Source organism: Pocillopora damicornis, chromosome 2 (genome assembly GCF_964200805.1).
Source record: "Pocillopora damicornis chromosome 2, jaPocDami1.2, whole genome shotgun sequence".
In the NCBI taxonomy this organism is placed as follows: domain Eukaryota; kingdom Metazoa; phylum Cnidaria; class Anthozoa; order Scleractinia; family Pocilloporidae; genus Pocillopora; species Pocillopora damicornis.
The window spans coordinates 9,419,230-9,443,051 of record NC_142671.1 but is presented as its reverse complement, the minus strand read 5'-3'; the positions used below and the strand labels follow the sequence as shown (position 1 = coordinate 9,443,051).

General features: G+C 37.3%; 2 protein-coding genes and 1 pseudogene across 2 annotated transcripts; 1 reads left to right on the top strand and 2 right to left on the bottom strand.

Annotated features, from left to right (window-relative positions):
* Positions 1-917: 917 nt before the first annotated feature.
* On the bottom strand, positions 918-3,019 carry LOC149049815 (podocan-like). Its single transcript, XM_089195332.1, has 4 exons — positions 2,961-3,019; positions 2,663-2,810; positions 2,220-2,291; positions 918-1,213 (listed from the first exon to the last, which is right to left on the bottom strand). Exons 1-4 carry the CDS (start codon positions 3,004-3,006, stop codon positions 1,120-1,122), a joined length of 360 nt encoding a protein of 119 aa, XP_089051458.1. The 5' UTR covers positions 3,007-3,019; the 3' UTR covers positions 918-1,119.
* A 2,591-nt stretch (positions 3,020-5,610) lies between these two features.
* Positions 5,611-9,367, bottom strand: LOC149049814 (uncharacterized; annotated as a pseudogene).
* Positions 9,368-11,744: 2,377 nt separating this feature from the next.
* Positions 11,745-23,581, top strand: LOC149049813 (anoctamin-4-like). The gene is made up of 19 exons (XM_089195333.1): positions 11,745-11,796; positions 12,601-12,665; positions 12,764-12,807; positions 13,046-13,136; positions 13,414-13,513; positions 14,136-14,196; positions 14,638-14,720; positions 15,109-15,246; positions 15,802-15,963; positions 16,286-16,322; positions 16,617-16,728; positions 17,736-17,787; positions 18,246-18,343; positions 20,249-20,382; positions 20,495-20,647; positions 20,778-20,830; positions 21,523-21,731; positions 21,918-22,050; positions 22,356-23,581. Exons 2-19 carry the CDS (start codon positions 12,643-12,645, stop codon positions 22,536-22,538), a joined length of 1,866 nt encoding a protein of 621 aa, XP_089051459.1. The 5' UTR covers positions 11,745-11,796; positions 12,601-12,642; the 3' UTR covers positions 22,539-23,581.
* Positions 23,582-23,822: the final 241 nt, after the last annotated feature.

The following is a 23,822-nucleotide window of genomic DNA, read 5'->3' as shown; positions in this document are numbered from 1 at the left end:
CTTACTTGCGTACAACGTGAAGAGCAAGGGACCAAGACATGATCCTTGAGGTACCCCTTGAGGCAGATCAAAGTCACTCGAATAGCTCCCGTTAATCAGGATTCGCTGTTTCCTGTTTGATAAATACGAGTGAAACCATTTAAGAGCGGTGCCTGTAATTCCATACGTCACGCACAGGCGATTCAACAGCACTCGGTGGTCAATCGTGTCAAATGCTGCACTCAGGTCTAGCAATACCAAAAGAGTAACTCGTTGATTGTCCATTGCAGCTAGTACGTCATTCTGTATCTTCAATAGGTCAGTCTCTGTGCTATGACCAAGTCGATAGGCTGACTGGAGGATGGGATACAAACCCGACTGAGTAACGTGATCGGTTGTCTGATTATAAACTGCACTTTCAAGCAATTTAGAGAGGTATTGCAGATTACTCACAGGTCTTAAATTGGATAAGGAAGTCCCTTGCTTGGTCTTCTTCAGTCTTGGATCCACAAGGGCCGTTTTCCAATCAGATGGAAAGTGTCCCAAGGAAAGTGAAGAATTCACGACATTAGTGATGATGGGGAGAAGCATATCGGACATGCCGACTACTAAATTGGTCGGCATAGGATCAAGTTGACAGCTTTTCACAATTACAAAGTAGCACTAGAGATGCAGCTTTATATGAGCTGCTCATTCAGAACTAAGAAAAGAATCATTAAATAACGCCAAGGGTCTGTTGCAATATCGTTTAGTTGCCGTATCGTATACAAAACCTTACTTTCTTTACGTGGTCTTTGTAGTTGTGAAGATTCTAGAGGTTGCGGCTCACTCAAACCCTTAACAACTACAGGGGTGGCGCGGTGCGAAGTGACAATAATTCAAACTCCACTTGGTAGATTTAAACTGATTTAATGACAGATCAAAAGTGTAGCGATAAGTTTGGTTTAAAAAGCCTATTTATTACTTCAACATAAACCGAGCTGTTACATGTTCAAAAGACCGAAGAAATAACTGACTACATTCCGAATGCGCATATCGTTATATAATCATGAGTGGCGCGCTCATAGTGATAAGTTCAACTGCTAGTACCTATGATCGCCGCTTCACAGTATTTCGTCACAAAAAGTTCAAAGGTTTAGATCAATCGGTTGCGTTTGACAGAAGGGTCATGAAGATAGCGAAGATCGAAGGTAGTTGACCTTGGAAGCAGCAGCAGTAGAAAAAACAGTAGTATCTGTAGGTGCAGATTAAGTTGTAGAAATGAATAGACGTGATAATTCTCGTGTCATATAAATTATAATCAAACGAAGGTACAAACAACAGTATATTACTATAAACAAAAATAACTAAATGAGAATAAAAGAGTAACGATTTAAAAAGAAACCAAAACAATTTGTAAATAAGATCGTTTTGCTATAATACTGTAATAATGACACTTAGTTGACTAAACGAGACGTTCTATGACCGAAAAAAAAGGCTGATGATTCTATGACTTAATTAAAACAAAGAAAATACTGACGCACTTTTGTTGACGACTCGACCGAAAAAAAAGCAAAGACAATTGATATAGCGGTAGCTTGGATCCTACTGATCGTAACAAAGGTAACGGTGTGGCTTCAACCAACTTATAGGTTATGATACGTGAAGAAAGCTATGGCGTCGCAAAAAGTAGCGCCCTCAATAAGAACTACTTCCTGGGCAGCAAAGACTCCAAAGTTGTGATACAATACTAGGAAATCTCCATTTCTACCGACGCCTTCATTTTAGATAACGTAATGGACTACACAATAATTGAATATAAATCAAAAGGAAGTTTGTAGGAAATTAGTAAAAACAAACAGCGTTTCAAAACTAACAGTCATATGTATCCATCGTAATCAGAGTTTGCATACTAAACGACTGAGTAGCATTCCAAATGCAGCTTATTGGCAGCACATTCGGAACTCAAAAAAGAATACTCCTGTAACGCTAAGGGTTTGCTGCAATATCGTTTATCCGTCAAACTGGCCCTCAGGTCGACCCAGCGTTGGAATGAAAAAAGTTTTGTTTTTGTTTCTTTTTTTTTTTCTACACTCTCGGTCGTCTCAGTGACTAGTGCATAGTGAGGACTGTGCTGTGGCATTTAATTGCTTGCTTTGACTCAGGTAGAAACACATGGAAGACGAAACGTTAGTACTGTTAGACAACATTTTTGTTTAAATCACAACTGTAATGAAGTTGGCAAACGTAATTCAACGTACAATTCTTGAAGATTGCTGAGGCTGGCAAGCAAGTCAGATGGCAGCTCCTCCAAATGGTTATCACTCAGGTTTCTGTAAAATGCAATGGCATTTACAAATAACGTGTACAAGGGGAAATATCCGTGATCAACTCTGACTTTATTATTCTCAGGTGATTAGCGTTTACAAGAAGACTGAAAAACTCATTACATAGTTACAAGAATGGATAAAGAGGAGAATTTCTTCTATAAGGATGATGGACGATTTTCTCTTAAAGAAGCAATTGAATTATCCATTCATCTTTGCTTCTTGGTATATTTGGCAGCTGGTTGATTAGCTATTTAATGCTTTTATTTTTTCTTGAAAAATTGTATATAGTGTCCTCTCGTGTTGGTTTGTTTGTTTTTTTTTTTGTCTATTATTTGAATTTATTTGACTTGAATGATTACATGTAATATACGCACAAGATTGTCGTTGTAGCTGGCAGTTTCCATGGAAATGATTTAAGTTGTTTTCCACTGCAGTTAACTACCACTGACTTGCATTCACAGGGTTCTGGACAATCAATTGTAGTATTTGATGCCAAATAATTGCTTCTTACGGTTTCAACAGCTGTTCAGTTAAATTTACATAAGTGATAAGTATTTCCAAAATAAGAAACAAAACTACGTGCTGATTACTGATGATTACTAAATATATTTGGTAGAGAGGGCTAAATTATTCGGCAATAGTATTTACGAGAAGTGAAATGTCATCGCTTACCCAATAAAAAAATAAACACGAACATGGTTTTCTTTGTGACAGACATGACGCGAGAATCACCTGAAAGCACAATAGACAAGATCAGCGTTTAAGATCGAGGCAAGGAGGCATGGCAAAGAAATCTATGTGGAACGCATTTTCAGTCTTGTGGTCAAAGGGGAAATAAACTAAGGCGAGCTTGGAAAAATTTGAAGAGCTGAATATAACGAAATCTTGAAAAAGCAACTATAGGCGTACACTAAGGGACCAGTATTTATTTATCAACGGTAGGGGAGATGAAGAGGGAATCAGTCGTAGCCAACAGAGTATAAAAATAGAACTGTAGAAAATTGACAGCCGATTGACTTTTAATGAGGGGGACTCATGCAAATATGAAAATGACTATTTATCGCCGAGGGGAGCCGGGGGAGGGGGGAGGCAGAGGATTTGGTGGACCACGTAGGGGTCAACAGAAACGGAGGGGGATCAGTCGTCGCTAACAGAGTTTAAAAATAGAACTGTAGAAAATTGACAGACGATTAATTTTTAATGAGGGGCACTCATGCAAATATGAAAATGTCTACTTATCATCGAGAGGGTGGGGGGGCAGGGGGGGGGCGATTATCTGAGGAAATCACGTGGTGTTCAGCAGAAGCGGAGGGGGGGGGTAAGTATCGCCAACAGAGTATAAAGATAGAACTGAAGAAAATTGACAGCCGATTAAGTGCGAATGAATGGGGATCATAAGAATATGACAATGACAATGAGCTTTATTGCTGAAGTCCGTCATCAGTCGTGCCTGGTCTGAAACAAGCTCAAAGAAAAGCATTTGAAGCCTTTTGAAGCAGTCTGTGTTGACGTTACACTAAGACCTGCGATTCAAACGCACTATAAAAGTATTTGTGAACAACAAAAAACCGTCAGATAATTGTCGTTTTTGTCATTAATTTAAAGTTTTAAACAGATGGTGAAAAACAATTACCCGCTCACAAAACGAGAAAAATTGCTGCTCAGTTTTAAAAAGCCTCACAAACAATTTCAGTGATTATTCCTTTAGTCACAGAGATAACGAAAATAACTTTCTTATTGCAATCTCAAATTAATTGTCGTTTTGTCATAACATTTACGGTGAATTATTTTACCAAGAGAAAGAGGTTGCTAAACATCCGTCTTTTGACAACCGGCCGAATGTTAAAGGATGAAGTAAACTGTAGCACGATGCCATAATGATTACATTAGTTTCTGTTGGACATGTTAAAAGCTAATCGTACAAACAGCCATTGCTTCTTCAATTTCTGTTAAAAATCGTTATTTATGTGTAATTTTCAAAACAAAAAAAAAAAGTAAGAATTACGGAGCATATTGATTTTTTCAGCCTAACAACAACATAAAGTCAAAAGCATATGGTGCGGTCACAGTTAATATGACTTGATCACTGAAAAAACTATAACTGGCTGTAACTATATATTTTTTACCAATTGTTCTGAACTATTAAATGTACTACTTGTAGTACACAAATGGATGGATTCAATTATTTACCTGAACTACCCCATCGAGGAGTCTCTGGTTTCTTGTAAGCCACAATATTGCACCGTTAAAGACAGAATTGCTAAAATAACGTTATCTGAATACGTTTGCAATAAACTGCATGAAAACGTGGATTTGCATGCATAATTACCGATAATTATGTGGTGGACGATACATAATTAATATCCCGGGGAACTGAAATTGTTTTGAAACTTCCAAACTTTTCAGGAATTCATCTTTCTTTAAAAAACTGAACTGTTCACTCGACTTCTTGTCTCTACTTATAGCAAATATTTGTGCTTTTTCATCTCTTTTTCATACAATATGTTCAATGCCTGTCTAAAATGACGTTATTGGCATTGTTGTTATTTGAAAACTAGCGATCTTTATCATGAAAATTCAAATGAAACACGTAGGATGAAGTAATTTTAATTCACAAAGAAATTGTGAATGGTAATACGACTGAAGCTGAGGAATACCATTCATTCAGAAATAGATATTAGTAAAAGGTGTATTTCCGAGGAAGTGAAAAGAATGCGCATGCCCACAAGAAGCTAAAGCTTGGTACGTTGCGTTTCAATACATAAATTTCTCACCAACACAGATTTTTCTATGTTGCCGCATTTAACAAACCAGATCTCACAGACCGCCCAAAACTAATGTGGGGAGTTTTTTTTTTTTAATACATATTTATGACCTGATGCTTTGCCGTAGGTGAACTTTCCATTGCAAATCTAGCTCTTTTTAAATTATTTAGGCTAAAAGGTGAATTTCACATACAGTTCATGTTTCGTGTAACAGTTTGGTCATATCATGTAATATCTAAATTTTTCAAACTTCTCAGATTGAGCCTGGGCTGCCTGTGGTGTCAAACTTACCAAATACATCAACATGTTCAGATCTTTTTAGAAGAATAAGACAACCATCAGCCCTGCATGTTACGATTCATGTACTTTTATTCATGGACGGGGAGCTGTTTATAACCGTTTTCCTTAGGCACTCGGGTGAATCATACACGAGGGCCAGATTACAACTCTTTATAATAAAATAGCACAAACATATTTCATGCATTAAGTAATAATACGAACTATCACTGGATCAAACAATTCGTACCCTGATTCTACTAGTTTGATCAAAATGAAGGATCGATTTCTGTCGCTTGGCCGTGGAAGGTCTGTGTACGAGACTAATTCTGCCCTCGCCTTCACCCCCTCCCCCACCTTAGCCATTGAAGAAGTCCGATATTTTTATTATTCTGAAGATTTAACTGAATACTTTTCGAATGTCATTTATTGCGGAGTAGGTGGACGCCACGCCACCAATAATTCCAACAGCTATGAGTTCATGCAAGAAAACCTTGATATGAAGAGGAATATTACGTTCAATTCTCAAATAAAACAAACAGGGAAATACAAAGGTCAATGCAGTTATTGTGGATCCTCCAATAAGAGACAGAATGGGACCAAACTTTGGGATGAGTTCGCCAATGCCAAGACTAAAACACATGATGGCGGTGCAAAGGAGGCACCGTTTGACACCAAATCCTGTTGGAAAAGAAGACCGAAAAATGACTTAAGGTAGCGTAAGTGTCTAACATTATAACGCTGTGTGGATGGGGGTTTTTATGAAAGCAAGACGCCGATAAGGAAAACAGTTTTACACGAAAGAAGCAAGAAAAAAAAAGCGCTCGTATTTTGCCCCTAGATATATAAGCGTAGCTGTGGACCCTAGAGCTATCTTGATGTCACATTCCCAGTAAAATATTAGATTCTACGTTTTTTTACGGAATAGGTAGACGTCCATCGCAACCCTTGCTTCCCGCTGAATTAATGAGATTAACCCTGGGTGTATTTAAACCAACCTTGAGGTATGCTCAAAAACTCCTCAAAAGACTGCGATACTGGGTTTATCACAATAACAAAGCTTAACAGCAGGTGAAGTGTGATCAGTACAAGCACTATGTCTAACATAACAGCATCCGCGTCATGTCCTTCGTATTTCACGCTCTCGAGAATGTTCGATGTGATGTTCTTGCCGTAAGCCACAAACCGAGGCAGATACATGCTTACGACACCAACCTACGCCCAGAACACAGAAATTGGAAACTTGGAGCATTTTTTCATGTCTGTCTGAATCGTTGGAAAGGTTGAAGCGCCACCAAATGAAAATAATATGGTTCCGAAAGCTAAAAGAAAAGGAGAAATTAAAAGAACTCAGCAGCATTGAGGAATGAATATAAGGTTCACTTTAGATAAAACCTACCATCCTCATTTTTCCTGCGAAATTTTAGCCACGCAGTGGATAGCTCTTACTGACGATTAAAATGTTAACATTTCGCGGCACATTCCAGTAAAAAAGTCGTGTCATTTTTTTATTACACTGGATAATCTTGTAAGTCGACTTGGCCACACCGAGACCATTGGCAGCCTCTGTTCAGAAATGGATCACAGATGCAGTCAAAACGTGATAAGAAAAAACAAAAGAGCACATGAAGCGCAGCCGGTTGTGTCACTGATGTTTTTACCACATTTTGATGTCTTCTGTGATTTGATGTGTACAGACCCACAGCAACGTAGAATCGATTTTCTAATTGTAGAGATGACAAAATGTTGTTAATAATGACGTCATCTATGCGTTTGTCTTCCAACAGAACATAAGTACTACCAATAAAATGCTTGTATAATTCAGCTTATCGTATAATTTTATATGAGTAGCATATATAATTATATATGATAATAAGTCCACTTAGGAAAACACACCTGAAAAGAAATTCTCGAAGCTTACACTAGGTTGTTCAACAGTATTCAAATCAGACGGCATATCCAATGCGATGCAGACGCAGATCATCAAACAAGCCATAGCTGTTGCTACACTAGCACTGACAGCGATCCCTCAGAAGTGCTTGGGCGTTCCCAGCCACGAGTATGGCAGCAGAACAGCAAAACAAATCACGAGCCAAATACGCAATTCGCTGGTTTTCCCAACATCAGCCACGTGCAGGTTTCCCGCCGCCGCCAGGATCAAAAACACTACACACACACCTAATCATAATATCAAAACAGTAACGTCAGATAAAACCTAAACATCTCATTGTCCAAGCGTGGATGTTTGTTCCAGATGTAAAAATATTAGTTTCGGAGCCTTATCAAAGACATCGAGGTTGACCAATGTTTCTCATGGTATTGATGCGAAGCTATGTTTTGCCGCACGAGAGTTGAAAAAGAGGATTTAACTCATATTTACCTTTTGATTTACTACCCTTTACAAAAGTGATGGAACCCAGCATTTTTGCTCTCAGGAGAACGTAAGATAAGTGCCATAAGGCAGCACCACCTCCGTTTGAACCCCTTAAATCTAAAGATGTGACAGGCAATTTTCTTTCTCAGCTGTCACACATTTCTATGCATAAAATTAGTTAAGAGGATTTAGTTTTTCGATCATATTCTCTAACCAATCAGCGAAAATACTCCTATGTTTCAAGGAGATTTTTCATGTCAAGAAAACACTCCTTAAAGTCAGAGGGAACTGTTTTGAGTAAGTGTGGAAGATTTCAGGCACGGCGAGAATAATGATGAAGGAAAGGATGGGGCGAAATATTAGCTATAGACTTAATACAATTGAAAGTACAACTGTTATTTCTTTCCTTTGAGACTTGTAGTGCAGAATGAACCTCACCATATAGGGTTAGGGGGTGGGGAAGTAAAGGGATATTGACCGCGATGATATACCTAACATTTGCTCCACAAGACAGTGGTATACCTTAAAATTGTAAGGAGTCACCTGAAAATTTCCTCGGCCTGATTGTGACGCCGTGAAGGCACATCAGAACGATCTTTCGTAGCAGTCAGCTGCATTTTAGTAAATGACACTGGATTCTCTAGAGATTATCAACCTGCTTATAAGTTGTCCTGTAGGGATGATGAGCACAAAAACGTCGGTGATTTCTCTTTCGCGTGGGATGCTTATGCAAATCAAGTCACAACCTCGGTCCTGTTTCTCAGGGACGAGAGGTCCTGGGAACGAAGCAAAGCGGAGTTCAAAATGGCTATTTGATTGCTAAACCTGATATGAACTGTCTCACACGACTCTTTAAGTAAGTAACATATTTAGAAGTGGGAACCCAAAAGCAATTTTTAGGAAATTCACTTGGGGCATTAGACTCAAAAATAATCGAGCAAGCAGACGTCATCTTCGTGAATCACATCATGTAAAATAGAGTAAATACTCAAGGCCTATGTGGAGGAAACACTTTATAAAACTCACTGCCTCGCATGTATGTATTATAACAAAGCAATTATTGATTGATAACCCTGCAGCGAAGGATGATGCATGTGTTCAGTCCCTTGGAAGCGTCTCCTGTTGCTCCCTTAAAGTTTCCTGGCACCCGCTTCCGTGTTCAATTTCTAAATTTAAAAATCTCTAGTTAATCAATAAGCATTTCATTTCAATGTTATTTTCAGTACTGTATCGATCAGTGTGATGTTGATGCAGACAGTCACAGCCAATGATGCTCATCTTCCATAAGCATTTTCTCCGATTGCTGGGTACGGGGACCGTACGTGTCCTTTGTACTCGCTATGCCTCTTAAGAAGAGTCGCCCACGATCTCCCAAGAACCGTTCCACATGATAGACATGACAGCGTAACTTGTTTCGTCACGCAATCTTCATAAATTACACTGTATTTGACAAGTGCCTGATAAGTGCTTGAAATTAACACAATCTTTTCTGTTGACAGGAGAATGACTTTGACACAAGAGATTGGACTGCAAGATGTTTTGATACCATCGGAATGCGTAATCCATTTGAACTCAGAGCTGAAGATCTCCCAGAGCAGCCAAACTACTTCACTTGTGCCTTCAGAAACGACAAACTTGACAAGTACGTTTTCTTTGTTAACCATCAGGATTATGGTTAACAAATGGTTATGGTTAACCGTGATGATTTCTTCAAAAGTGCTCAGCGAAGCAGAATTGTAAGTGATTCCTGTAACACAGGATGTTTACTTTGAACTCAACTTTATCATTACAACACTACAAGTCTGATAGTTTTACAGTCATGTATGTCTTGTAGAACCTGCTGCGGTAGGTCTTCTACTCACTGAACAATGACCAAATGTTATAATTTGATTTATAAAATAGTATACTCAGGTAACACATCTCAGACAGAGATGGCAAAACAAATAGAAGTACAGTAAATATTGATGTTCAATTGCAAGCACGTTCACAGAATTTTGACAAGAACACAGTATGGTGAGAAGAGGAATCAGATTGGTAAAAATGAAGCAATCTTAATCAAAACTATACTTTATGTTAATGACTAGCATTAAAAATTTGGGGCCCTTTACATTAGGAAGAGAAATATATTTTTGTCAGTCATTGAACAATAAGAATATTGCCACCTACAGGGAATTTAAAGGTACATGTCAGTTTTCTCTGATAACAGCAAGACTCTTTGAAGTGTTCTCTTTTGTATATTACTTTTAATTATTGATGTCAGCTTATTAAACTGATTTTGCAGTATATCATGTATCACATTGTGTATGGTGTGATCAGAAACTTATACCTAACATAATGTAGGTGCATATCCTTGTCATTTATGCATCTTTGTAATATGATATTAGGCATTGGATGCTTAATTGGCAATGGATCTTAAGCTGCAGCTTATCTCTTACACGAGGTAAAAAGTTAATTGCAAGTTTTGTTTTGTTTTGTTTTTTTGTCTTCAGTATAACAACTCCTTACTGTGAAACTTAAAAAGTGTCCAAGAAATTTACTATGGTATAATTTGATGGATCACTGCAATTTACAATGATTTCTCTAGGTTTAAAAAATGAGCAGTTCCTGAATGATAGTCCTTTAGAAGAGAATATCATAGGCTTTAAAACTTCTCAGAATTTAGAGTGACTGAAAACAGAGACTTGAAGGGCAGTGGTGAACAAATTTAAGGGCCCTCATATTTGCACATGATTATTAAGCTGAAGGCCCAAGAAGGCTGACATACCGTTATATCATACAAAACTTAAAATTAAAAACCTTGTCTCCTGTCAGGAATTAAAGGGACATGAAAAAGCCAAACAAAGTTATATAGGTCATGGTTCATTTTTTGTAAGTGCACTCCATCTGGTTGAATGATCCCATGCAAGGGACTGGCCAGATGAAAAGGCAACATACTGCATCAGTTTTCTCAGAGTGATTTGGAGTCTAATAATGATATTTTCCTTGAATCAACAATTATGTCAGGTTGCTTGAACAGGATTTAGCCAAATGTTGGCAAAGTTAGCCATGTGTTTTCTTGTCATTTATTTAAAAAATTTTGGAGTAAAAATTTAATACAAAAAAAGGAATAACATCAAACAACTACATGTCCATATGTTTAGTCAAATGAGAGTTGGACAATGGATGTCTTGATCCAGGGAACATTAAGCTTGTTGGACATGGGGAGCTATTTGGACTGATACATGTACATTGTACATGTATATAATAGTAATAGGACTAAGAGGAGTCCAATTCAGGCTGTAATTATTCAAGTGATAAACAAAATTCAGGCTGTAATTATTCAAGTGATAAACAAAATTCAGGCTGTAATTATTCAAGTGATAAACAAAATTGGATGATTGCACTGTGAAGGCATCCATTGTACCTTTTCATTAAAAAAAAACAACAGTTAAATGGGCAAAATGTGAGACAACAGCATGCACATGTGACACCTTCTGTGCACTTACACAGGCATGGTGTGTTAACTGCCCTATTACACTGTCTTATTAGTGCTCAAACTGAGCTGGAGAATTCAAGAATTTTTTTATAGTTTTGATCAATAGAACCAGGGATTTTTAATGGCAACAAAGCATAATTGTACTTCAGGCCAATTTTCAGGGTACACTTTTTGCTCATGACCATCAAAATAATTCAATCAGACTTGAACGCACACTACATGTACACAAATCATGTTGTCTTAATCATATCTAGGACAACTGTGTGATTGTCAGTTGCTCATAACACACACAAAAAGTAATTTTTTAGCGTTTTGAAACATGTTTTTTTACCTTCAAGTGTTGATGTTTCAAATTAAAGAGTTACATTTGATTTTTTTTTTTTTTACTGGAGAGAGGTAAAAGAGATGGATTTGGCATATGATGAGCACACTGTAATTTATAATTACTTTATCAGGGAATTTGACATTTAGAGATCTATTCATTGCAAAAATTACCACAATAATACATGGAAAAATTTGATACAGTACCATCATTTTTGTATTTTACAATGGTTAATGTAGGGCACTTATGAAATAGATCAATCCAATGATCCTCCAAGACCTGAAAATGCCAGACAGGTAATTTTTTTATAATTTTTTTTAAATTAATAGACCTCACGAAGTTAATTAGTTTTGTGTATGTTGTTTCCTGTTAAGTTTACAGTGTACATTGTGTATGTACAACTTGGACCTAATAAACTCCTAAACAAATCTATGGTATGCAGTCATTTCATACCCATGGTCGTTTTGTACTCAATCATTTTATACTCAAGCTGGGTACAAAATGACTCAACTAACTGGGTATGACATGACTGTGGGTGTGAAACGATTGGTAACCCAATCTATGCCATCCTATTACCATCTCTTCAACTTACATTTCATCAGTTTTGTAAACTTCTTTCAAAGCTGATTTGTCATTCAAGCTACAGTACATGTAACCTTTTTTTTCAAAGATGTAAACATAAATTCTCCATCCAGTCTACCATACAGCTTTTACAGTTTATATAATCAAACAATACTTTGTCCCCTGAAGTTTTTTCTTTCTTCTTATCACATTCCTGCTTTTAGATGTGTTAAGGTAAATTCCTATTTTGTAGGAACTTGTAAGAGGAAAATTAGAGTCGAACAAGTCAAATCACCAAAGAAAACTTTGTTTGTTTGTTTTTTCTTTGAATTTTCTCCTTCCCAAATATTTTTACTTCTACCCCTACTCTTGATATTCTTCTCAAGCTTGTGTTCAGATATATCAGACTTGAAACTTTTGATAGCTTTTCTCAATATTTTCTTTTAAGTGCAGTTATAAATTTTTCTATTCCATTGTTTTTTCCAGTTTTTCAGTTGGTAATCAATGATAGTTTTATTTGTGGGTTGTTGCTATTTCAGTTGTTGTTTGACACTTGGGTTAAAGCACATCGCTGGTACAAAATGCAACCATTGGATCATATCAGGTAAAATCACTTACACAAGACTGTTTAACTCAAGGTGTGTGTGTCATTTTTTGTTGTTAATAATTGTTTTGGTTGATTATTCATTAATTTTGTTGCAGAGATTACTTTGGAGAGAAAATTGGAATCTACTTTGCTTGGTTAGGTAAATATAATTAATGACTTCAAATTTCATGTGCACTCTGATTGAAGTAAGTTATTGTTTCAGCTGTTTAATCATGGCTGCATATAATTTTTATTTTTGGAAGAACACATATTAAAGGCTATGACTGTATTCTAGCCAGCCAGTGAGACTCAAGGACATTGCACAATGTATGAAGTTTGGATGTCAGTGAGGAAAACAGTGTCATCAAACAAATGTTACTCTCTTGACTGTTTGACAGGTTTCTACACATGGATGTTGCTCCCAGCAGCCATCATGGGCCTTGTTTGTGTGATTTATGGACTTGTCAGACTGGAGTCTTATATTCCTGTGTAAGTGATGAGTTTGGCAAGGCCTATATGTGCATTCTATCATATGCAAAGGCCTTATATTGATATCATCCGTGAAATGGGCTCATTGAGGACTGGGAATCTTAAAGTACTATATAAAGTTGTCGTGAAATGGAACAAAAGAAAAATATACTTGGTGATACATTCACATGTGCTATTTTACATAACTTTCACTATAATGTGCATCCAGTGTTTACTTTGTGTAAACGTGGCTTTCAGACACGTAAAACCAACTGTATGTATGTATCTTTTGCTTTAGGAAAGACATCTGTGATACGTCTAAGAACTTTCCCATGTGCCCTCGCTGTGACAAACGCTGTCCCTACTGGTCTTTATCTGACACATGCATCTATTCAAAAGTTGACTTAAAGAACATTTTCACCTCTTACTTCAAGTTCCTTCTTTTCTTCTTCCTCGACTTCTTTGCTAAACTTCTTTAAAGGTTGCCATTTGGCGACTTAACCAAATTTGTCATTCTCTTCGCAGTCAACCATACAATTTTTATATTGTTTGTTCAGAGAATTTAGTATTGGAACAACTAGTTATCCCCAAATTGATATTTTTTTTATTATTATCACTTATCTGGTTGATATTATATTGATATTGTAAGGAAAAATTCTGTCTTGGTCACTCATGGGAGTTAAAGGGTTAAAATCACGAAATATTTGCCAGAAATGGAGAAAGAAAGGAAGAAAGCAGAGAAAGAAATTTTGTGCAACATTGAATTTAAGCACCACAGTTTCTTCCTGCTGACCATGATGACCAAATGACCGCAGTGTGGGGCCCTGTGTCGCAATAATAATTGATGTAGCCCCTTGTTAAAGGGGCTACACGTAGCATAAACCATGAATTTGGAGACAATTCATAATGATTAACACATTATTTTGCTGGGAAATATTCATCTTTGTAGTTCGTTTTTCAGAAGTTATCTATCCAGTTTTATCGTCTACATGTACTAATGCCCTCTTTGATTCTCTTCAGGTGGCTTACGTTTTTGACAATGAGTTTACTGTGGTTTTTGCCATTTTTATGTCGATTTGGGGTGAGATCCTTTTTTATTTTTAAGAATAATTGCTTTTGTAGTAAACTGTGTCAGACCCCGAGGCTCTATTGTTGACAGCTGTACAAATCATAAATGGCTAGCATGTGGAACCTTAAGTCTAAATGTTTCAGCCCTGGTGTGGTCATTGTATTGAGTTGTTGGGCAAAATGATTCACTCTGAGAATGCCTCTCTCCATCCGGGGGTATATACATATTGGCAACGCTGAATAGTCAAAGAAACTTAACAGAATGTTTGGGCAACTTGTACTGAACCATCCCGTTCAAGAGTTGAAAAAATAGCTAATGGATTGATTACCGAACATTTCATGGTTAGGATCATTTTGTCTGTGACTTTCACAGAAAGGAAACTTTGATTTTCTTTCAGGGTCGTAATGTTAATTAAATACTTTGCAGATGATCATGTGTGTATTTGTTACACAGCCACCATGTTTCTTGAGTTTTGGAAGAGGCAGCAGGCAGAGATTGCTTACGAATGGGATCTATTGGGATATGAGGACGAAGAGGTACGATATTAATTAATCAATCAATATATTTATTTATGACTTTTGTTTATTATTTGTAAGAAGGCAAAGATTAGTCTTGGCAAGGTAAGCTTATGCCGTTTAGGATTTATCCAGGAACAAAAAACCACACTACTTACTTCTCCGTGTCGATTTTTCTTTTGTTTTGTGAACGGTGCTTTAAATGTAAACGTTTTTGTTGATCTTGTTGCATGTTATAAGCAATTAATATTAATCTCACGAATCTCTGAAATGTGTTCGTTTGAACTCAAGATACAGTTTATTACTTAAAAAGACTCGCAAAAACTTGACCGTCAGTCCTGTTCAGTGTGTTTTTCATTTGACCATCTTTCCATAAATGTACAAGCTCCAATTCATTATTCTGTTTTAGGAACAACCTCGTCCCGAGTACGAGGCAGTAGCGATGGAGACCCGTTTGAACCCCATCACGAAAGTGGAAGAGCCTTTCATATCGCTTGGGAGGAAAGTGCCCAGATTTATTTGTAGTTTCAGTTTCATCATCTTCATGGTAAGAACTGGATAATGTTTAATAAGGCTCAATGTGATTTTGGCCAGGTTTAAAACGAGATAATACAGCAGTTTCACCAGAGCCTCCCAAGGGCATTGATGTGCATTACTACCTTACTGCTTTGTTTCCTTCCTTCCTTCCTTCCCTCCTTCCCTCGCCCCCTTCCTCTTTTGGGTGAGTGTCCATTCCGCGCACCGGTTTGTTGGTGTTGCGTTGACAGGTGCCTGGAGGTTGGCTGCGGCTTGATTGCTGGGAGATTGCTTCCTTCCTATGGTGTCAACTGTTCGCATCCACCCACCCACCCACCACCTTGATACTATTGGGCATTGCTACTTGGACGAGGCGAAACGCTCATATTACTGCAACAATTAAACCTTTTCAAATCTAGATTTACCTGAATTCTGTAGCCCCGGCGTCTTTTGCAAGCTAGTTATAACCGACAGAAAAACTGACTTTTGGTCACCGGTATGGCTCGTAGTGTTTTAAAAGAGGATAAGAGGTGCAACAGCGAAGTTCTGAATTTTGATCTATAGTATTATGGTCTTTGTATCGCAGCTGGCGCTTGTCGTCATCGCCGTGTTTGCTGTTGTAGTATACCGTGTTGCAGTATACGCGGTGTTAGCCGCAAGCAGCGACTACAACATGGGAGCTGTAAACATGGCCATGTCCGGCACTGCAGCTCTCCTAAATCTCATTACCATCATGCTCCTCAACAAGGTACCCGCATAAACTTATCTTTTTCTATGGAGACGGTACACAACTAGTAAACATCTTGAGGTAAATTTTTGTTGTCTGCCCTCTCATGTAGATGTTCGTTTGCGACTGTTACACAGCAATGGTTCCTACTTGAATGTGCAGATATTAGTTAACCCTTTAACTCCCAGAAGTGATGAACATGTAACCTCTCAATCAGATCTTGGGAGTTAGAGGGTTAACAGTAGAAGTTCAGCGGATGGTTTTATACCTTGGAGTAACAACTGATCATTTAGTGTGATCCTCTGGTGACTTCTTTTTGTTAATTACGTTATTTTATCTCCAGGTTTACGAAAAACTTGCTGAGATTTTGACACGATGGGGTACGTGTGTAGAAAATGAATTCAGTGAAATTAAGCTATTAAGTTAGTGAACTTAAGCTATTGACCACTTTACTGATATTGAATCATCAATGCATCCGATCTTTCAACTGACCTTAACCGTACTACTGTACTCGTGCACATTGTGGTCATTACACATTACATAGGAATTTTAAATTCAAAATTAGTAGCCGAATCCTTCCGTACCTCTAAACTGCATTGGCATGCGGCGTCGAAAGCTAACAAAGTAGGAGGCAATGAGGATAGGGTTAAATTCATCATCTGATTTTATTTCAGAGATGCCTCGCACCCAGACGGAGCTTGAAGACATCTTTTCATTTAAGATGTACCTTTTCCAGTTTGTGAACTTCTATTCGTCACTCTTTTATATTGCGTTTTTTAAACTCAGGTGAGTTTATGTCATGAGTAACAATGGGAAAAAAGTTACTTAGAGTTCTCCTAAGAAAGAAAACTCAAAATCGTAGACATTTTCGATTGTCTGGGATGACTGACGACAAATCGGTTAAATCGAGAGCGCTTTTTTTTTACTGACGCAACCCAGATTTTTGCGATGATCCGCGATTACTGAAGGTTAGTGAAAACTCCTATTTTGAACTGTCGTTAGTTTTAATTTGCTACCATTCCTTGGCTCCTGTAGCCCCGAGTCCGAAATGAAGTGGTGTCTGTTCTATTTTTCGCCAACCATCAGACAATCGGAATGTCTACGATTTCGAGTTTCATTAATTAGAAAACTCTGGAATCATCGAGAAATATTGAAATCACCGACTATCCGGGGTTTTTCCCGCCAGCCTTAAGTGTCATTGTTTTTCTCACGATTTAGGCTCTTCGAATGACATGCAGATCGTGATCTTCCCTCACCCATTTGCTGTTGCACGGTTCTGCTGTTGTCTTGTTTCTTTGTGATGCTGTGTTGTGATACTGACGATCAAAAACAACAACAGGAGAGCCGTGTTACAGCGAATCTTCGAAATGCGCTAAGCTGTTGAGAAACAGCCCACCACATTGGAGCATAATGCTTCAGAAGGTGACTCGTATACACTCGACCTCATCACGTAAAGAAAACTCGCACTAAGCCATTGAAACGTCGCGATTCACATCAAAAGTAAAAACATCTTCAGAAAAATAGTTTTACATAAATACCAGTAGGAACTTTTATCTATTTACATAGAAGCGTTAAACACATTAAAAATTGTTTGGCATCACAGCGGTAGAATGAACGTATTGAATCATATTTTGAGAATATTTTCAACTGACAATTATGAGTTATCTGTTTAGGGTGAGACAGATTTTTTTATGCATAATTTTAAAAATGGTACTGAACAGACCTACGGGGACAACAATTTTCGTCCCTATGGAAGAAAGAACTGCGCTGACAAAAAAAATGTTTGTTTTCAGCCCTGGAAGGCCAGCAGAATTTAACAGGATATTTGGTTTTCGACAAGAAGAGGTAAGAAAAAGTATTCGTTATGTAAAGCTTTTTTTGTGACAGTTTAGGGTATTTAAAGCTGCATTGGGTTGATCAGACGGTACTGTCGTCAAAAATTTGCGAGAAAAGGAAGGGAAGATCGTCTTTAGACATTGTTTGTAATTGAAGTAAATAATGTTTTTCGCCTTTGGTCCCATTAGTTGGACCAGTTTAAAAAGGACGCGTTTGATTAGAATTTATATCGTAAGGGTGTATGTGATGTTCGTTAAATTTGACAATGCAAGGTTTGCCGACTTGGAAATAGTTGCTTTAACAATTTAAATCTTATTTTTGACTTTTTTACCTCCTTTGGACAATATTAGTTCATTTCAATCAGAAAATAGAAAGTAAAATAAGGCATAAAAGTAACTGAAAATATCTTTCAAACATAGAGCAGTTGTAAAGGAGAATTCTGAGTCATTTTTATGTTGTTCTGGCAGTGTAATCCGGCAGGTTGTTTATTTGAGCTCTTGGTCCAGCTGGCAGTTATCATGGTTGGAAAGCAGATCTTCAATAATTTTATTGAAATAATCGTCCCGTAAGTAGCCCGTAAAGAGATGAGGTACATTTTAAACGTTCCCGCTTTTTGAGACTTCCTTGGAATTAAGGCAGGTTTTAGAAAATTACACATTTATGTACATTTACGTATTCTAATGTAATAACAGTTTACTGTTAACTAGGAGTATTTACGTTGTGCTCGATATACTTGGACAGTTTTGCAATACGACATACATATAGGTGTAATAGCTTATTGGAGAAGCACATTTATAGCGTAAGTGAAACACAGGTATAGTAATCAGAAAACCAGAATCGCTGAAAAAAAAAATCAGGGAATGTATTTGTATAGGTAATCACATGATTTCGAGTGCAATTTGGAATAAATAAGCACGAGTAAATTTTTTCAAAGACTAACAAAATTGCACGAGCCCGTAGGGCGAGTGCAATTTGTGGTCTTTGAAAAAATTTACAAGTGCTTATTTATTCCAAATTGCACTAGAAAAATCATGGGATTACGTGTTAATAATAGACATAAAAAAAATACGAGATGGCTTATCATAATTAAGCAGAAGCAAAGCGCGCGCATCAAGAGCAAAACTAATTTATTCAAACCGTGCGTTCGGTCAAAACAACAATGTATGATCAAAACAATAATATGCGATGATATCTTCACATCTTTAAGGCGCAAAAAAGTTCAAAGTCCGGCTAAACAGTTCATGGAATTGTTCAGTCTGTGTCCGAATCACTTTCGATGAAATGGAATCGTCGTTTTCGAGGTTTAACCATGTTTGTTTTTAATTTCGGCGTTGGATCGCTCGAGCAAAGTGTTAAGCTAGGTCGGCTTGTAATTTTTTATTTCCTTGGCAATTCCCTTCTCTAAAAACCACTTTTTCCAGACCGAAACCAAAAACAGTGCTTTTTACAGTGTTTTGGTTGTCTGAGCTGTTTTCAGCTGCGGTGGCGAAAGAAAACCTACTTAAAAAGCAGGCCATTGTTTCGCTCGCAAATTTTCAAATTTTCAAATTTTGTTGCGACATCGAAGGCTCTCATTTGATTGGCTATCTATGAGTTTCTTTGATTATTGACCAATCAGAATGTTTGATTTGTTACTTTCTTTGCACTGAATTAACCCTCTTCTGAACTGAATTAACTCTTTTCTGCACTGAATTGCCTGAAAACTGCATTTATCTTGACCAATCAGAACTGAGAAATTTTTCCATGTATATTATTATTGTGGGAACATGCTCCAAACACATTTTACAGTGAAATAATACTTTTAATTGTTTAGTCCTGTAAAACAGTATTTCACAGGCCAAGTCACTCATTCTGTGAACGTTTTGGATTAATAATATTTTGACTCCAATTTCAAATGAGTGGGATGATCATTTGGGTAAGCACTCCTATTTTTTCTTCATCATCATCATCATCATCATCATCATCATCATCATCATCATCATCATCGTCATCATCATCACCATCATCATCATCACCATCATCACCATCATCATCATCGTCATCATCGTCATCATCATCATCATCTTCATTATTATTATTATTATTATTATTGCTGTAGTTGATATCGTCACCATTATTATTATTATTATTATTATTATTATTATTATTATTATTATTATTATCACTATGGTCTCTTTTATTCCTGATAATAGAGGATATTACATGGCCGCGCGAAGATAATTAATTCTCTTCGAGTGTTGGGAAATATTTCACGAGTGAGCGAAACGAACAAGAGAAATATTTTTCAACGCGTGAAGAGAAATTTCGTAGCTCCAAGCGGCCTTGTAATAGTATAATCATAGTATCGGTATTGTTTCCACGTGTAAAGAGAAACATGTTATCTTCACGTATGAAGATATCATGTTTTCGCGCGAAAACTCACTTGGTATTTGACTGAGGTTTATATTATTATTATAATTATTTTCCACAGAAAGCTTCAGAACTGGTGGAGACGCCGTCAGAATATTGAAACACCCGACTTGACCGAATACACACGTTGGGAACTGGACTATGACTTGACTCAGTATCCCGTGCACGGGTTGTTTTATGAATACCTTGAGATGGGTAAGAACTGCGCAGCTTGTACGGTTGAGCGAAGAAGATGGTTGAGATTTTACTGGTTATAAACTATGTTTTGTTTTTTTGTTTTTGCTTTTTTTGTTTTTGTTTTTTCCAGTGATCCAGTATGGCTTTGTGACACTATTTGTGGCCGCCTTTCCACTTGGACCGTTCTTTGCCCTCATCAATAACTTGTTGGAAATTCGTCTTGATGCTTACAAGTTTATCGTGGTTTTTCAGCGCCCAATGGCAGCTCGTGCGCAGGATATAGGTGTGCGTTATATACAAAGAGAGGGCCGATTATTATTTTTGTTGGTCTTAAACATTTTTTATTAATTGAAATTCTATTTAGGAACTACCGAATAGAACACTTGAAAAAAAAAAACCTTTTGTTTTCACAGGAATTTGGTACGCAATCTTGAACGGCGTTACGAAGATCTCTATGGTCGTAAATGTAAGAATCTATTTAACAAAGTTGTGCGTTTTTGAATATTATTTCTTTAAGGATTGAAATTGAAAGAAAATCATTAAAAAAACGGAAAATAAACAGAGAAAAATTTCTTGGGCGACAGATTCAGTTACAAACACAGTTATTTTTTCCCCCAATTTTATCGAATAAAGAAAAAATTAATGAGACAGTTTTTCCCATGTTCGAGCAAAAAAGGTTGGTCCTGACTTAAATCAAATAACAATAATATAGTTAAATTTGGTCACCTGGTGGTAGTTATTGACCTGTAAGAGCTAAAAATGAAGGATTTCCTAATAGGATGAGATATTTCATTGCTTTGGTAACTTGCAAATTCAAGCGGACAGACAATGATTTAGCATGTTCTACAAGGACCGCTCATTTTGCTTGAAAACAGTTTGTGTTCAAAAGAACTTGAGCAATAGTATTGCCTCATTAATCGTACGTGCTGCATGCTGCGGTTCGAGTCACTTTAGTTGAAGGAAGCATACTTGAATAATTTGAATCAGCGATTTAAAGAGCAGAATACAGCAGAGAGTTATCTCTTTGTTCTACCTGTTGTCAAAGGTGAAAAACATGTCGTACTCGGCGTTTTGATTTAAAACCAAAGAGAACTTATTGTAAGGAAAGCCACAATGTATAATCACGGTAACTTGTTTTTTTCTTACCCTTTTTGTTAGGGCTTTGTGATTGCCTTTGTTTCCGAATTCGTCCCCAGACTGTATTACACCCTAGGTGAACACAACGACAGCTTGGAAGGATTTGTGAACCACACCTTGTCGTGTTTTGCGGTGGATGATTTTCCTGAGTCTGAGAGACCTTCTGGAGCTGCTGCTGTTGAGTTCCCCCTAAGAATTAACAGTTGTGGGTTTAATTTATCTACCTGCAGGTAAAATAACAAGGAGGGTTCTGTTTTATGGTTTAGTTCTTGCAGAAAAAAGAATCGCCTTTACTGATTAGTGTACTGATTCATTAATTTGTCAAAGCTTGCTGGACGCTTGGTGACACTATTGTAAGAATCATAAGTCATCCATTATAACTCAAGTTTTAAAGGTCTTGTGTGCTTGCATTTTAGATTCCGAGGGTATTATGAACGACCAAAAATTACAATACTCAACACGACCCTTCCAAATCCGAATGCGCACAAGTTCTCGACAGCCTATTGGCATATTTTGGCGGCCAAGCTGTGTTTTGTGGTTGCCTTTCTGGTGAGTTTGTGTCCACTTTTAATTGTGGGACGCTCGTTATGATGCAACTGATGGGATACTGAGAATCGGAGTATTTTCCTACAAATAGAATTGTTGGTGGAGATTACTGCAGTAATGTTGTAAGAAGAAGATTCCACCCTATCTGTGTTCCTCTCTGTTTCCTAGTTGATCCTTGTAGCAGTTCTGTGAAACATTTAAAATTGACCAACCAAAAAAAAAACGGTTCAGTTGAAGAAACTTACCTACCATCTAATATTTCTTCTTGTGTTTGGCTGATCGTCTTATTATTTTGTTATTTTGTGCAGCACATCGTGTTTGGTATGACGGCAATCTTGGCTTGGATTATCCCCGATGTTCCGAAGGAAGTTGACAATCAAGTCAAGAGAGAGAACTTTCTTGCCCGCGAAGCCTTACGGTCAGCAGATCAACACGATTCTGTCTCTCTAGTCCCTAGGGAAAATTCGCGCGGCCAGGATGAAATGTTGTAGAATGTCGTGTTTTGACAGAAGTTATCTCGTAGTCAACGACCTTGTAGTTGATATCGGTATAGGTAGTTAAATCTGATAATACCACCGTCGCATATTTTGAATAATTTATTGTGGTAAACGTAAGGCAAAGTTCGAAAATCTTCACCAAAAGCCAGTGCTTTTCACAAGCTGCGTGTCATAGCTCGCTGACCCATACGATTAATAGTCTTCATTTATAAACTCAGTTTAATCTTTCTAATAGCAAATGGTCAGTACGTGTCTGTTTTAGATAGAATAAAGGGGGTACGTCTCTAAAGAAACTGTGGTGCTGCGTCGGTGGGAGAGTATAGCAGGTAATTTACTGTTAACAACTAAGTTGAAAACGTAAATTGGCCACCGTAAAGAGTAAAAAGCTGACGTTTCGAGCTTTAGTCCTTCGTCAGAGCGATGGCGAAGGGCTAACGCTCGAAAAGTTCTGACGAACTGACTGAAGGGCTAACGCTCGAAACGTCAGCTTTTTTACTCTTTACGGTGGCCAATTTACGTTTTCAACTCAGTTGTTAACACTAAATTACCTGTTTTACATAGATCAGCTTTCTACTTAAACAGTGTAAAACTTTATAGTAAGACTAACACCGTACAAGATTAATTATTGGTATTCATAGTTTGTTTGTGTGGTGACTTGATGTGCGCGTAAGGTGACATGTGAAATTGCCGTAGGGAATGAACTATTTTTCTTTTGATTGTCAGGTTCGTTTCTTTAGCCTCAACTGAAAGACCTTGAGAATTTAAGACACTTGCTGATAGAAAGCTTTTCCATTCCTTCATTACTTATTATCCCTTTTTTTACTGGCATTGAGCGGCTCTAAGAGAATACCAGGTCTTTTGGTTGCTTGAGATACAATATTTATTTTTCCAATGAAGCCATCCAAATACATTAATGCCGTGCTAAAGTAAAGGAGTAAGAACAGATCCATCCAGGACTTGTTTGTAACAGTAATCAAAATAAACTGTTAGGCAATACAGACTTTGTAACAGTTATCAAAATAAACTGCTAGGCAATACAGACGCCTGCGTAGCTCGTGATTTTATCACTCCGTTTTCCTTCGGCGATTGCATCTTCTGTTTGTTTGAGTCAGAACATAAAAGGCCAACGGGCCAGATGTTAGCGTTATTGATATGCGAAATCTAGTGAGGGATCATATCAATTCGTTTTCACCATAGTTTTAAAACTAAGGTTTTAAAACTAAGTTCCTTGGATTCGTCGATGCCTGAACTAAGAGAAAATGAAAATTAAAGGGTGTA